The sequence below is a fragment of the Bidens hawaiensis genome, unplaced genomic scaffold (assembly GCF_021521415.1).
Source record: "Bidens hawaiensis isolate Kalapana, Puna unplaced genomic scaffold, B.hawaiensis_p1.1 tig00014370_1, whole genome shotgun sequence".
NCBI classification, from domain to species: Eukaryota; Viridiplantae; Streptophyta; class Magnoliopsida; order Asterales; family Asteraceae; genus Bidens; species Bidens hawaiensis.
The window spans coordinates 537,117-553,749 of NW_027492243.1; the positions used below are offsets into that span (position 1 = coordinate 537,117).

Here is a 16,633-nt window from a genome sequence, read left to right on the forward strand (position 1 = left end):
AACATATATATATACACACACACACACACATACACACACATTATGGTTGGTTTGTTTTAAGAAACAAATTATATACTAGCTTATGTTATAAAATAGAGTATTTAAAGAGAAGTAAAACTATTTAAGTTTTGAATTTAGTGTATTTAAAGCGAAATGAATAAAATTTTGAAAAGTACGAGCTAAACTTTTTTATAAAAGACCCCTGGGATTTTTTACTCGTTTTGGGTCACTAAAATGGTTGGCTAGGTCACCAAAATGGTTAGGCCGGCTCTCGAGTTGGTGGATCTAAAAAAATTTCCGAAAATAAAAAACCAGAAATGAGAAATTTTAACCACTAAAAATTATGAAACAAGATAAAGCTCCAACTGTTTAACCACCATTTAATTTAATGTAATTTACAAAATGTTAACAGATACAAGTTACCACCCTCCTCTCATTTATTTCCTTCCTCACATGAATGTATTTACAACACAACTTTATCATCATCACTTCAAAAAGATATGTAAAAACATATATATCTTTCACCCTTCAAGATGAAACTTAAGATTAAGCAACCCTTCAGCAGAGATACTCCTCCTCACTCTCCCTCTTTGCACCACCACCGGCGGCGGCGGTTCCGCCTGAAAACACACAATAACCACCGTCAAATTATCAAGCGCGCCTCTCTTCATCGCCTCCTCCACCATCTCCTTGCAACACCGCTTCACGTCATTATGATCCTGCAACCGCCGCCTCACAAAATCAACCGCGTTTTGGTTCCTAAACACGTCCCAAATCCCGTCACTCCCGATAATTAGAAACTCGTCTTCTTTTGTTAGTGTCACGAGTTTGAGCTCCGGTTCGGAAATTAATGGACCGGTGTGGTCGTCGGTGTCTTTGAGCCCTTTGATGTGCCAGTTGCCTATGGCTCGTGTGACCGCTAGTTGACCGTTTAAATAGCCGTCTTCTACGAATCCGCCTAAGGATTCGATGCGGAGTCTTTCTTTGTCGTAACATGGTCTATGGTCTTTTGACATCTCGAAAGCTAGCCCATGTCGGGAAAGAACCGCTCGACAGTCCCCGGCATTTGCCACGAGTAAAGATCTGTTTCATATAAATAAAAGCTTAAACCTCAAAAGTTCAAATTTTGAAATAATAATTAGCATGTTTAATAAACAAGTTGTGTTAGGTTTGACCTATTTAACTAAACAGGTCTGTCAAGGTTGACATGTTTAACCCATTTAATTAAGTAGGTTGACCCGCTAACCCATTTTTTACAACCCAATTATCGCGTTTACAACTTTATTACTACCATCCAACCCGTTTTGACACGTTTAGATGCGGTCAACCCACCAACTTGTTTAATTAGCAATGTTGACCTATTAGCATGCTTAACCAATTTTTACAACCCACCAACATGTACAACTAGTTTACTACCCGTCGACGTGTTAGACATGTTTAGATAAATGGGTTAAGCACGTAATGCTCGGTTTACACAACTCTAAGTGTGCAGGGTTAAGGTTGATGTTTTCGACACCAAAAAAAAAATATGGGTCGCATTCATTTCGAACAATTTAACCCATAACCCATCAACCCAACATAATTGACACGCCTACATGTTACCATGCCATAATAATAGCGTGGCAGAAATTAAGTTTGACCAAATTGACTTTTTCTAACATTTCATTCAGAAAACTGGTTAGTCATTTACCTCGTAACAAGGTTCAATATTACCTTGAATTAAACTTAAAATAAATTCAACCATTTTTCTTGTGACAAAGTTAGTATCAAAAAGTAAAAAGACGGCTTTTTATGCAGCTTTCTATACCCAAAACTATTTAGGGGAAAGTTAGCGTACAAACTAAAAAAGCGTGCTAACTGTGCAAATCAAGAGTGTAATTATATATACGGGTAGTGTAATTATGTAATTACATCATAGTGTAATTACAAAATATGTTGTAATTACACTACACTATAATAATTACACTTATGTTATATATATTGAAGAAACGTGGATCGGCTCACTGGTAGACGATCAACTTTCCTCGGGTATGAGTATGCTATTTCACCGATGGTTCTCCGGAGTATGAATTCTTCCACCTACAAAACGAGCAGCACCGTGAACTTACCCCTCAGAAAGGGACAGAGGGGTCCTCTTTGGGGTAACCCTCCGGTGTGAGGATAAGAGATTGTAGAAGATAATAATAATCTGAGAGTGAGTAAGGAATTGGAATGTATTTTCTTGCTTACCTCCCCTTGTGGAGGTGGTGTGGTATTTATAGCGCTAGGGTTTCCAATGATTGGGCTCAGATCCCATTAGGGCCTTTTTGGCCTCCTCCTATTGCTTCGCGCCACGTGTCCTTAGGACACCTGGTGCTTTTTCATTGATTATTCTCTGACCAAGGTATTTCACCTGACCCATGTGCAATCACGTGGTAGCACATGGGTTTTGTTGAGTTGTCCACCTTTCATTGGCAGCTGTCAACATCAGCATATTCTTTATTCCTTAAAGGATACCTTCTGGAAGGTTGTTTGATGAGCACAATTAGGGTTGTCCTTATCCTAATCAGGATAAGGACGAGGTTGATTATGTGCATGTGTGATATGCGCCTATCCTGAGGATGCGCGAGGTCTTCTCGTTATTCTCACGCGCAGATGTGATATGCGCAAGCATATGTAATATGCGTGAGCATATGTGATATGCGCCACGCGCAGATGCGCCACACGCAGATGTGATATGCGTGAGCATATATGATGCGTGAGCATGTGATATGCGCCACGTGCAGATGTGATATACGTGAGCATATATGGTGCGTGAGCATGTGATACGCGTGAGCATATGTGATGCGTGAGCATATGTGATATGCGTGAGCATATGTGATGCGTGAGCAAATGTGATATGCGTGAGCATATGTGATATGCGCCATGCGCATAGGTTTTGGCTTTGTGCCTTCATGATATCTTGATTTCAAGCCTCTTGTCTATATCTTGTGGGTTGACCCGCCCCGCTCGATGTTAAGGCGGGTGCATACCTCTTCATATATAATTATACTACTTGATTCGCACACTTTAATTACACTACGCTATAATAATTATTACACGACTTGATTCGCACAGTTAGCACGTTAATTTAATTTGTATTTGATCCAAACCCAACTGTTTATTTACCAAATTTTCATCTATTACAAAGCATCTTGAAATATTGATCAACAATAATTCATGGAAAAAATAAAAAGAAAATAACAAGTAAAATGACTAAACTAACCTCCCAAATATCATAGCAGTAAGGGCCGTTGTACCGGAGGAAAGACCAGATTCAACATCACATGATCGTGCAAACGCGGCATCTGTCTCCATAAACGACCTCGTCACCACTGTCTCAAGTTCCATTGGAAAATTCGCATCATCAACAATAATTCTCGGCAAATTGTCACGAACAAACTTTGATGCGCCCTTTCCTCCATGCCCATCAAACACCTATTTTCCTCAAAAGTGGAAACGTATTACAACATTAAAACATAATAAAAAACAGGGGAAGTAAGCGTTCCCTGTTTTTAAATTATCGAAATCAAGTAAGAAATCAAGTAAGAACGTACCCCGTAAAATGAGACAGGTTCTTCACCAAGATATTTATTATTGAAAGTTCTCGCTAGGTCGGGAATGCATATGTGAGTGTCCTCCATGTAGGGTCGGTGTCCGATATCGGACCACTCTCCCGAACGAAGCGTTGGGGTGAAATTATTATATTTCTCTTCAGAAACAACCGTGTCTTTACAAACGCTTTCCATCTGATGAAAATGTAATAATATTAATGGTTTGGTTCAGATTTTTGTGACGCCCTGCTTGCGGTGCGCACATATAATGTATATATGTGTGAACCCTTGGGTGGGCAAAAGTAAAATTGCACTAATTTTGACGTTATTTTACTAATCACGTGAAAATAACGTTAAAAGTGGCGGAAGGTTAATCAGGCATCATGTGGTGGCGTTGATAGCCGAAAGACAAGGGCACATGCACCAATCAGCCGGTGTCCCGATGATTGAGTGTTATATGTCTTATGTCCAAGGCTTGATTCAAAACTACTATCGAGCCGGGGGTCTCACCGGAAGCAGCCTCTCTATCCCTATGGGATAGAGGTAAGGCTGTCTACATCTTACCCTCCTCAGACCCTACCATAGCATTGCTATTGGTGGGATATACTGAGTACGATGATGATGATGATGATGATGATGATGTTGTTCAGATTTTTGTGTCAAAAAATATATTTTTATGGAGATTATAGGGTACAGAGTTGGCATAAAATGGACATAACTTTTCATCTATTTGGAATTATGGGTCCAGTTAGGCCCGTAAACGAACATGAACATGCTCTGTTCATGTTTGTTCAGCTCATTTACATATCAGTCTAGTTTTAATAACTTTTTAGATCCAAAATATTGTTCTTTATGTTAATTTTAACTGACTTTTAGCTCAGTTACGTTTGTTAATTTATTTCCAGTTATGGTCTTCAGTTACGTTCGTGAAATGTTCATTTATATTGTTAACGAAGGAACATAAACGAACACGAATATGCTCATTTTCTTAACAAACGAGCACAAACACGAATATTTTCTTAACGAACGAGCACGACCAATGTTTGTTAAATTAAAGTAAAACAGACGAACATGATCATGCTTCGTTCGTGTTTGGCGGTTCCTTTACAACCCTAGGTCTGGTAAATTATGGACTATTAAATCAGAAGCCATGATTTTCATTTTCAAAAGTTTCCCCTAATTTTCTTGATTTTAACTGAATCCATTTCTTAAAAAAAATCATTTTCAAAAGTTTCCGCTAATTTTCTTGATTTTGACTGAATCCGTTTCTTAAAAAATTAAAAAAAATTAAAAAATTAAAAAACACACACACACACACAAATGCCGATTTACTAATTCGAGTGGTGATTTAGCTGTTTAATCTGACTTTATTCATATCAATTTCAGTTCAACTTCTAAGATTTTGTCCAGTTATTTTCTCTCTAGATAAAACTACAAGAAACCGAAAAGCGAAAACCAAAAACAGTGTTTATGCACTTCAAGAATTATGCTACATGATCTACAGTCTTTCCTAAGGTTCTAATTATTGCAATTCTTAGTGCTACAACCATTAAACCACCAAGCACACTTCAATCCAATATCCCAAATTGAACCAAACATAGACTAAAATTTTCATGGGAATTTGTAATTCTTTTTCCAAATTAGCCCAATCCTATCAAAACCAATCATCTGAAATTTTGACATAATTTGGTCAAAAAAAGGAATTTTCTAAAAGTTTCATCCAATCAAATCAGCTTATGCTTTCTTCAATTTTTTTTTTTGAACGACCGACAAAAATATATTAAAGTAAACGAGTTAGCAAGAAGCTAAATTTCTACAATATTTCTAAAATCAAGATTCAAACTTCCAATTTCCAAATCAAACCTATATCAAGTTTCAATTTTTTCAAGAAAAAAATCAAACCTACAACCTAGTTTCAAGATCAGCATAAACTATAATAAAAAGATTAACAAAACCCCAAAATTAAACAAAACCCAGCTCAAATAATCATAATACAAAAGAAAACAAACCCATGAACAAAAATCACAACTTTTTAACAATATTCACTTACTTCAAAATTGTTAATAATCTTAGACTAACCAATTTCCTGTTAATTTGTAATTATTTTTCCAAATTAAACCAATTATATTCATAACAACCACTAGAAATTTTGACATAATTTGGTCCAAAAAGTGAATTTTTCTAAAAAAAAAATTCTTCCAATCTAATCTACTTAAATCTTTCTATAATAATCATAAAATCAATATTCATACTCCCAAACCAAACCCAGATCAAGATTCATTTTTTTTTTTAAAAAAAAAAAAAAAAAAGAACACCACTTTTAAGATCAGCAAAATCTAATCTATCATTCTATCCTCTAAAGATTAACAAAAACCCAAAAGTAAACAAGACCCAGCTCAAATAATCAATAATACACCCCCCCCCCCCCCCCCCAAAAAAAAAAAAAAAAAAAAAAAAACCACTTACAAAAATCACAACTTTATAACAAAATATTAAACACTTACCGGAAAAGAATTGGAAACAGTGATCTGATTAGCCCCAAATTGAGCAGTATTATTATTATTATTATGATCTGTTGAAATCGCCAAATCATTTATCTCTTCACAACCATTTTCCACATCTTGCACACACATATTTTCTCTCTCACACTGAAAACACACACAACAAAAATGGAATCAGAAAATGGGAAATTGGATTAATTGAGAATTAGATGTTGTGAGAGAGATATTATTATGGGTTTAATGAGAGAATCAAAGAAACATGAATTGATTTGATGAAAAGGTGAAGATTCGAAGAATATTATTATTGTTATGGATTATTATGCTTTCTTTGATGGCGGTGATGGGTTGCCAATTTTATTTATATATATATATATATAGTGTGAATGTTATTATTATTATTTTTTTATTTTTTTTTTTGGTTTGATTTTTTGATGACGTATGGGTATTTTTTGTGTGTTTCTGTTTTTATTAAGATTGTGAAATTTCCAGATTATTCTTGGAAAATATCAGGGAAAAGAGTCTCCAAAAGGATGGTATAACTTAAAACTGGTTTAGGTTGAAACTGGTTCGGTTTAGTCAATAAAAGTCAAAATTAGTGTGGAATCGGTTTCGGTTCGGATTGAAACCGGTTTCTTGACTAGGTTACTAACGGTTTCGGTTCCGGTTTTGATCAGTTTCGGTTCGGGTCTCAACCGGTCTAACAGTTCAAGTACAGTTTATATAGTTGAATCGCAGTCAAAATATGGTTTTTGGGGATGGAATGGTTTCGGTTTGGTTAATCACTTTCAAACCAGTTCGGTTTTCGGGTCGGTTCAGTTAACCGGTTTATTTGCCCACCTCTAGTCTCGAAATCATTAACATGTCATATGGGTCTTACGTTAAAGAAGAAAAATGGTCGGACGGGATCATATGACAGACGAAAACTAGTCACACGGGTCGTATGATGCATTTGGCGGACATGAATTGAATGACGTCGCAACAAATAAAGTCATATTTACATTTAGGTTTGTGTTTTTGTAGTGATACCACTCTTTAAATGGATTTCTGATAATGAAAACAGAGTCTGTTGGCCAATTACAAAAGCATGTCCAAAACAAGGAATTTCAAACGCCAACAAATACTCTTTTTCTGTTGCATCAAATTAGTTCCTAACACTCACATAGGGCTGTTTAAAAAGCTTGCGGCTTGAAGCTCGCTTGAAACTCGTTCGAAAAAAGCTCGGAGAAAGCTCGATCGAAATCGGTTCGATTGTAATCGAGTCAAGCTGTCGAGGCTGAACTAGCCCCGGCTCGACTCGAGTTCGCTCGATAGGCTCAAACTATTTTATTTTAATTTATTATATATATATATATATATATACACACATGCATTTAATTATCTAACCCAATTATTTAACACCTGGACTTTCTTTCTTAGCCCAATACAATTAAATAAAACAACCACAAATCCACAACCCTATCGCCAATTCACCATCGTTACATGCGATCTGCTCCTTCAAACTTCAACCCTAATCTCACATTCTCACGCTGCTCTGTAACATCGAACAGCCCACAACCGCTCTGTCACCACTCAATTAGCATAAACACACTGCTCTGCTTATTCCCAATTAGCGCTGCATGCTGCTCTGCTTATTCCGCCACTCCGTCACCGCTCACCAATACGCCGCTCTGCTTATTCCACCGCCATGCCGTTAATATTATCGGTAAACTCGAGCCAAATATTTAGTTTAACTTGAAGATTGCATATAATTGTTAATATTATTGGTAAACTCAAGCCAAATTGAGCCGAGCCGGCCGATTTAAAACCGAGCTGAGCTTGAGCTCACATTTTTAGCTCGATTGAATATCGAGCTCGAGCTAGCCTTGGCTCGGGCTCGGCTCGGCTCGTGAACATGCCTACACCCACATGTATTCCTTTCTCCTTTAACGGCACTCTTCAAACAGTGGTTTTAATGTTATTTAAGATGATGTATGTGTGTGCATATATTAATAACTAGGTTAGAGCCCGTGTTCCACACGGAGTGAAAAATATAATAAAAATAAAAAATTATTATATATAATACGTAAATTCAATTGTTTCATATAATAATTTTTATTTATGACTTTTTTTATTAAGTTTTTGATATATTATGCACTATAATTTTAAGTTGAAAACCAAATCTTGATGTTTGATTTATTTCAAATAAAACATTCATACCGATATTGTTATATTAAATATTGCGTGTATAAAAATTATATTTATAACAAAATGTTGTCACAGATTTAAAAACTAAATTTACAAATACTAAGGTTTTGTTGTAAAAGAAAATATATTATATTCTAAAATAAAGATAAAAACGATGAACAATCTTAAATGGTTGTGTTAAAGAGATATGAAAAGACAATGTAATATTATGAATTATGAAAATGTTAGCAATTAAATATAATTTTGGTTTTACACTTGAAAAGAAATCACATTTATATATGTTAAGTCAAGAAACCAAACACAATTACCATTTTAGTGGAGTTGGTAAGCACATTTAGGTTGAAACGTGAGGTCTTAGGTTCGAAACCCGTATCACACAATAATATATTTTTCAAAATTTTATAAAGCCTACAGGTCATGGGTCATAATATAATAGGAAATAGTGACATGACATCTACTTGAAATCCTATGTTGAGTGCATAATCAAATGTCATGTGAACAACTTGTGTTGTTTTAATAGTATAGTTAGATTGCGTGAGTGGAGTGGGCCTACCGCCATCTATTCGGTGGTGTTCGGATTTTCAGATTTTCGAATGAGCACAAATGGGCTTCTTCAACGTTGAGTCTAGATTATATTTGTCCTCATTTTTTTCAAAGTTATGGATGGTGCGTGTTGAAGGTGCTCTAATGTATACTTGTGACCAGAGGTGCACAAACCGGTTTAAAACTCAAAACCGGTTTGGGTTAAAACCGGTTCGGTTTGGTCAATAAAAGTCAAAACCGGTTTATGGTCGGTTTCGATTCGGGTTGAAACCGGTTTCTTACCATGGTACGATCGGTTTTGGTTCGGGTTTTGATAGGTTTCGGTTCGGTTTTTTACCGTTTTTTGCCTGGTTTTGGCAGGTTTCAGTTCGGTTAACCGGTTTTGGTGAAGAAAATCACAAACCGGTTCCAAACCTATGGTTTCAATCGGTTCCAAACCGGTTTCTACATAATCGGTTTCAAACCGGTTCGGTTTCGGTTTAGTTTTCGGTTCAAGTCGATTAATCGGTTTATTTGCCCACCTCTACTTGCGACCCTTTCCAATTTTATTTGTGTTACCAAAAGGCAACAAGCTACTAGTTCAAATATTCCATAAGCTACTAGTTCAAACTACTTTCAATTAATGAGTCATACTTTAATTTGTAAATAATAAATAAATAAGGTGTATTTGAAATAGCCTTTTTAAACTGATATTAGAAAAGGTTTCTTTTATAGAAAAAGATTTATTTAGACAAATATTCCATATTGCTTACCTATATAATGGTTTTGGTCCTTAGCATTACATTTAAACCACTAGTTTGACAAATACAACACATTTGGTCTCTACAGTAATACTGTGTTAAAAGTTATTTTTGTTGGAAGTAATTTCAGACTCTAAGTCACAATACAATAAACTTGAAGGACCATTAATGACAAGTCGTTAGTAGTTGGTTATGTTTTTTGTATTAGCTCAATTTATATTTCTCATTAAACTCAAAGCCATTAGAATAAAGCAGCAGACAAACAGGCAACAAGGTACGCCGCGATCCCCTTTTATAATTATGTTTCCTAATTGTATTGTAATTAAAATAGATAATATATTTGCTAGCAAGTTAGGCTAGTCTATATAAATCGAGTTATGATTAGACATTATAGAGTGTGAGATACAACCGAGTTAGGGTTCATCTAGAGGCACACATGTGAGATGCAACCAAGTTAGGGTTCATCTATAGACACACAAGATGCAACCAAGTTAGGGTTCATTAAGAGTCAAACTGAGTTAGAGTTTGAGAGTTATAATCAGCATTTTATATTCTGATTAATTTGAGATAAACGAGAGTCAGTCGTTTAGTTCATGTTTCTTTATCGATCGGGACTTTAATCTTAAGGGTGCTTGGGATTGCTTATTTTCCCCTCCTTTTAACTTTTTAACTTTTGTAAAAAGGAGAAAATGTGTTTGAATAAGTGAAAAAGACTTTAGGTTTTAACTTTTCATTTAGTGTAAAAAAAACTGATTTTGAGAAGTCAGGAATTTGTGACTTTTGGGTTAAAAATGCATATGTACCCACATAAGCTAATCCAAACACTTTTTAAAAAAAACTCCTTTTCAAAAGTCATAAGTTATAAGAGTCCTTTTAACCAAAAGTCCTTTGACTAAATAAGCAATCCCAAACACACCCTAAATCTTTTAAATGATGTAAATACCCTTAGGCTAAAGGATATTAAAAATGCATATATCTTTGGGAATTGGAGAAAGATCAAAAGGGTATGGGAGACTGATCTGGCCAGTTTATTGCTCGAATTTTAATCATTGTTTAGGTTCAATCTTCACCATTGTCATCATTAATTGTAATTTCTCCAGTGATCGATGGGTAAACGTGTTTCGCTAACGATTAATTGGTTAAACTCACTCATATCATTATAATTTCATCAAGTAGATGATTGGTTTATCATTTTCTTCTACGAGATCCTACTCTCGTCGGTCAAAATCAAGAAGAAAAATCAAAAGGTTTCTTGAGAATCTTGAAGAATTCCAGAAGGTTCGTCTAATGCATTGATTTGTTGGTTGGCTTGTTGGTTCGATTAGTTTCTCACCTGTGATTTTGATGGTAAATGGGACTTCATGATTTTGTAGTTTCTTACGATAATAGGGGGTGTTTGGGATTCCTTATTTACATGCAAAAGGACTTTTCCTCGAAAGTTAATAACTCATAAATCCTAACTTATTAACTTATAACTCACAATCCTGACTTATCAAACATCTTATTAACTTTTTAAAAATGTTAAATAAGTTATAAAGTAGTCTACATAAGCAAACACCCTCCGGGATGCTTTGTTAGATGGGCTTTCTAATCCTTTTCTTTTTTCTAAAACATAAATATAATTCGTTATACTTAAAAATGTGAAATATATTTAATGTAAAATAGATTTTTATTCCTATTTCAATTCTAAAGGATTTTATTAGCCAAACGACCCAAAGGGTAATCAAGTAAGTATATAAAGTTTTATGCACAAATTGAAATAACTCGTATGATAATTTAAAATGAGGGATATAGACATGACATATTTGAGACGGATATTGGCTATATTAGTATCATACCATATAACACCTTGTCTCATACTTGATTTATACTCGTTGGATACCCTAAGTACTCATTATTTGTCCGACATCCGATACAATTGTTTTGTCAAAACTTATCCATTGGGATTCTTGTTGGTAAGTTAGAAACTTAAAAACTAAAGTATGGATCAGTAAACCAACAAGTTAAAAACGCCATACATGCAACAGATGTTAGTCACTCGATTAACGTAGTAGTTACAAGTCCACCTGTATGTTGTTAAATGATTAAGTTAAGATAAAGTGAAAACAAAGAATTGATATCATGATTTTGTGAAATATAGATTTGTGCATGAGACATTATATGAGTTAAATATTTATGTTAGCTAACGAATAAAGACATTCGTATGTACAATATTTAAAGAAGTTGGAAGGTTGGACACGGACACACTTCAACTCTGATATAATTTAATCGGGAGAAATATCCTTGGCATATATGAATATTTATAAAAGATCAGAAGATAATGACGTTTATATATTATAGTGGACACCATAATTCTTGATTTCTTACATACAGAGAATAGAAGAACTTACCTTTTAGCAAAAAAAATTCTGTGAGATATCTTTTTAATAAAATAATTTGACGTGCATACTCTTTTTTGTATATACACTTTATGATTTCAAATGAAAACCAAAATTTAAAAGGCAAAAATGTAGGAAACCAATCAAATTTGAATAATGCGGTAGCGGCGCAGCTTGTTGCCCGCTTGCCTTCTGTTTCGATGTAATCCAATAAACAATTAATACGGCAATTATTGTTTTTAGATTTTTTTAGTTTAAAAAAAATCTATGTCATCAGACCATAAAATAATCTTAAAAAAGTAACACCAAATGATCCATCTTTATTGCTAAAAACCTAAAAAGTAACCGAAATTTAATTTGAAAGCTTAGAGCTCTCCCAAGTAATATTAAACGACTAAGCTACATACCATCTCAATTTCTAAATTTGCACTTTTATTTATTATAAGATCTGAAACCTTAAATCTTTTATATATATATATATATATATATGCTTTTTTTAAAACGTCGACTTTTGATTTAGGTTACCGCATTATTCAAATTTTAAGAACCCTGATGCCCCGCTCTGGCCAGATTATGACATTATGCTATCTTAATCGGGCCCATGCTGGCTTCATAGTTTGGCTTGGGCGTTCCCTCGGAAAACCATACCGCCGATTGCCACTTGACAGTCGTTGTGCTGCCACAAGAGTAGAAGTCTCTAGGGTAACACACAGTGGGGTGAAAACCCGAATAGGCTTAGACTTTGAACTGACAACCTTTGCAAAAGGCCTAACTCAAATCTTTCATTGTCATTTGTCAATATTCATCCAAAAATGACACAGGTAGAATTCGAACTTAAGTCTCCACTGAATAATCCAAACCTTTTATAACAAGGCCACAAATTAAGGATATATATGGTTTTTAAATCAGTGTACTATATTTTAATAATAATAATAATCGTATACCTAATTAACATTTATTGTGTTATTCATTCTGTTTTTTTTTTATTTCTAATTATAACTTATTATTAAACAATCCTAACTGAGAGCTCATTCCCAACTAAACTTATGTAATTAACAAATATATCTAAAATCTCCATCTCAAGCATCACGTGTCATAACTCATAACCCCTCTCGTAAACAAATGCGACACGTGTTAACCATACCAACAAGAAGGTTAAGTTAAGACAAAATAGTTTGTAGTGGCATAACCCCTCTTACAATCATTACTCAATAATTATTTTATAAATTAATATATTTTCAGTTTTTTAATAAAAATAAAAGAAATGGTATTAGAACACAATAAAATCAAGAAAATTTAAAAATAAATCTTAAATAAATACATATATACTACTCGTCTGCATTTACATCTTCGCCTTTTCTTCAAATTCGTTTTCATCTAACGACGCATCCTTGTCTTCATCTTCGTCCTCCCACCCCTAACTAGGGACGAGAGGGTTCCAGTACCGAAATGTTCAGTGCGGTACCGGCACCGGTACGGCAACGGTATGGTACCGTATTGAAGACAAAATTCGGAAAATACCGGTACCGAAAACTTCAAACTTGGTACCTATTCTGTAACATTCCAAAACTTTCAGACCAATTTTGCAAACTAGAAAGATGAAGGACCAAAAAGAGTAAACTGAATCTGGCCACCATTGCGCTACGCGACGAGCTAAGAATTACAAACCCATCGCGATACGCGACAGACTCTCACAAACCCAATAAATTTGGGAGCATCGCGTTACGCGACGGCCACACCCATTGGGTCATCGTGATACGCTATGACCCTGTTAAGTAATCAGTGACACGTGTCGAACCACATGTCCACACATGGCATAAAGAAACATGCCACGTGTGAATTCCTGGAGAAATAAAGGCGTCGCACCACGTGATGGTATAAACTTTAAGCCGTCCTTGTACGGGACGGATTCCAGAATCTGCTTATAAAATGGGGAGCACGGCTCTTTGCAAACTCATTCCCAAAACACCTGCAAACTCATTCCCAAAACACCCTATAAACACATACATAAACTCGAACGTTGTGCTGATGAACCGAGTCCCAAAGTTCCGACGGTTTAATCCCTAACACACGACGTAGAGAAAAAGTGTTGTCTAATCAACCTTAGCCGTTAAACTCCTAGTACCCGCAATAAGGTAGGGGTTCCGCTTTAAGTTGTTTTATTGTGGCTTAAACCCTAGTAAGGGTATAGCTTAAACCTTGAATAAATATAAGCATACATAGCTTTTCACACATAAAGGTTATAGTCAAAATAATGTTTCTTTGTAATTAAGAAACATAATGTTTTATAGACAAGGGATATAGTCAAATTGTCGTTTCTTCTTGAAGAAAAACCTAACATAAACGTTTCTTCATGAAGAAGAAATGTAGCACATAATTGGTAAATAAACATAAATACTAAAGGTCAAGAATGTTTTATCCAAACAAATGATTTATCAAGGTTAAAGCTATGCAAAACAGACTAAAGGTCTGAAGCTAGATCTTGGATCTAGATGTTTATACAATGTGGTTCTCATACCATTGGTACGAGGTAACTCACAAGCATAGATTAGTGAACATCATAACAAAGGTGAATATGTTCAAACTTTTTATAACCCTTTCGAGTCATTAACAACTTGCATTGGACCAAGTATCCCTAAAACTTTATAAGCAAAAGTAATTGCTGGCCCTCAGGCTATCGTATATAATTGTCTGGATCTTTACATATGTGGGCAGTCGGTGGGCACACCGCACCATGCTTGGTCGTTCCTCCGCTATGACGGGCCGGGTCCAAGTTATACCCGCGTGGGGAATGGTCTTGTGTATATTGGTAGTTTCTAATAGGGGGTGCATGGATCGGTTTGGGCAGGTTTTAAGCCAAACCCGTAACCATAACTGATATGTTGATTAATGAATAACCATAACAATAACCGGCCCGTTATGGCTATTCCAGCTAACCGGTTTTGAAGGTTATAGCGAGTCGATTATGGGTCAATTAACCGTAACCAAAACAATGCACGTGTGTTTAAATTTTGGTACCAAATATTACAAAAAAATGACATAACTTAATCCAAAAATATATATAATCCATATTATTAACTAGTATTGTGACCCTCGCGTTGCGGCGAGGTAAACCATGAAAAAATAAGGAGCATATTGATAGAAAACAAAGCAATACAGTTTTAGAGACATAATGCCCCAAGCGTTAGATTAATCAACATTCAAACATATTTTGACACAAACGTTACATGCTATGTTCGTATATAAGTATTTTTTTTTTAACATTACTCTCTGTTTATCATTTTACAAAAGGTTGTACCGTGTTGCAGCGAAGTCGTTAAACTATGCCAAAAGCAACCTTGAAAACGTCAAATCGTACATACGCTAATACGCGTTAAGCACGGTAACTCGTGCATGACGTGTAAAAAAAATCTGCATTGTATTGCAATTGTTTATAAAAGTAAAACTATTATCTAGTTGGTTAGTAATCTAAAGAAATATTTAATTTTAACATAAAACAAAAACCTCTCTTTCTCTCTCTCTTTCTCTCGATCGACGGCGAATCTACTCTTTGATTCACAAATTTAAAAGGATGATAATACAAAAATGGCTAATGAACCAATGCCAAATAAAGACGTGCTAGCGTCTTAGAGTAAATGCATGGAGTCATGGACCCACAACAAAATATGGCATCAGCACAATTTAACAACCACTTGACAATTAATATATATATATATAATATCAAATATTCAAAATAAAGTGTATTATAAAATTCAACAATAAAATTTAAGTTAACTTGATAGCAAACATTTTAACCAAAAACATGAAAATGATATAAAGCGACAATATGTTTGGTGGGAGTTATTGTTGGTTAAATAAATGGGTCGGTTTGGTTATGACGGGTTTGAAATTATCTTGAACCAAAACAAACCCGCATTTGGCGGTTTTTAAAAATTTGTTAAACCGACCCACCGGTTATGTCGGTTATCGGTTAAAATCGGTTAGGTTATGTCGGTTATACTTCGGTTACCGGTTATGGCGGTTAAGTTGCTCACCTTAGTTTCTAAGTACTCGAACTCCGAGTTAAGCTTGAGTTTATAATAGTAATTCAAAATTTCAGAACTTGGTATCATAGCCATCGATCTTAGCGAATTAGGTATTTAAACGTACATGAGCTTTGATCAGGCATAAGTTAGGTTGGTTTGCTTTTTAATATTATATTATATATGACAGATTTGGTCCTTGGGCTTTATCTTAAATGCAATAATGGATCGGAATACATGAAATTTAACTTATAAATAATTACATCACACACTAATAAAATAACATGCACAAATACTAAATAAATACTCCACTTTATTAATGAACAAATATCCGAATTACAAAACTAATCAGGTAAACTGATTCAAATATAAATACGAATTTTTTATGAATGTCACATTAAGAATTCTCAAAAGCAAGAAATCAAAGAAAACCAAATCTCGGAAGAAAAGCGAAATGGTAGCATTGACTCGTTAGTTAACGGAAATGATGATATACTTAGACTTGGAAATAGAATCTTTGTACCAATTATAAGAGATTTGCTTGAGAAAATAATGAACGAAGCTCACAAGTCAAAGTATATGATGAACCTGGTAGTGATAAGATTTACCAAAATCTTAAGCCAACTACTTGTGGAATGGAATGAAAAGAGACATAGCCAAATAGTTGCTAAGTGTTTGACTTGTTTCCAAGTT

The 16,633-nt window shown here is 34.8% G+C and overlaps 1 protein-coding gene across 1 annotated transcript; it reads right to left on the reverse strand.

The window, feature by feature from the left end:
* Positions 1-484: 484 nt before the first annotated feature.
* LOC143546517 (putative protein phosphatase 2C 27) lies at positions 485-6,245 on the reverse strand. Its single transcript, XM_077038175.1, has 4 exons — positions 6,077-6,245; positions 3,576-3,767; positions 3,245-3,456; positions 485-1,083 (listed from the first exon to the last, which is right to left on the reverse strand). Exons 1-4 carry the CDS (start codon positions 6,203-6,205, stop codon positions 522-524), a joined length of 1,095 nt encoding a protein of 364 aa, XP_076894290.1. The 5' UTR covers positions 6,206-6,245; the 3' UTR covers positions 485-521.
* Positions 6,246-16,633: the final 10,388 nt, after the last annotated feature.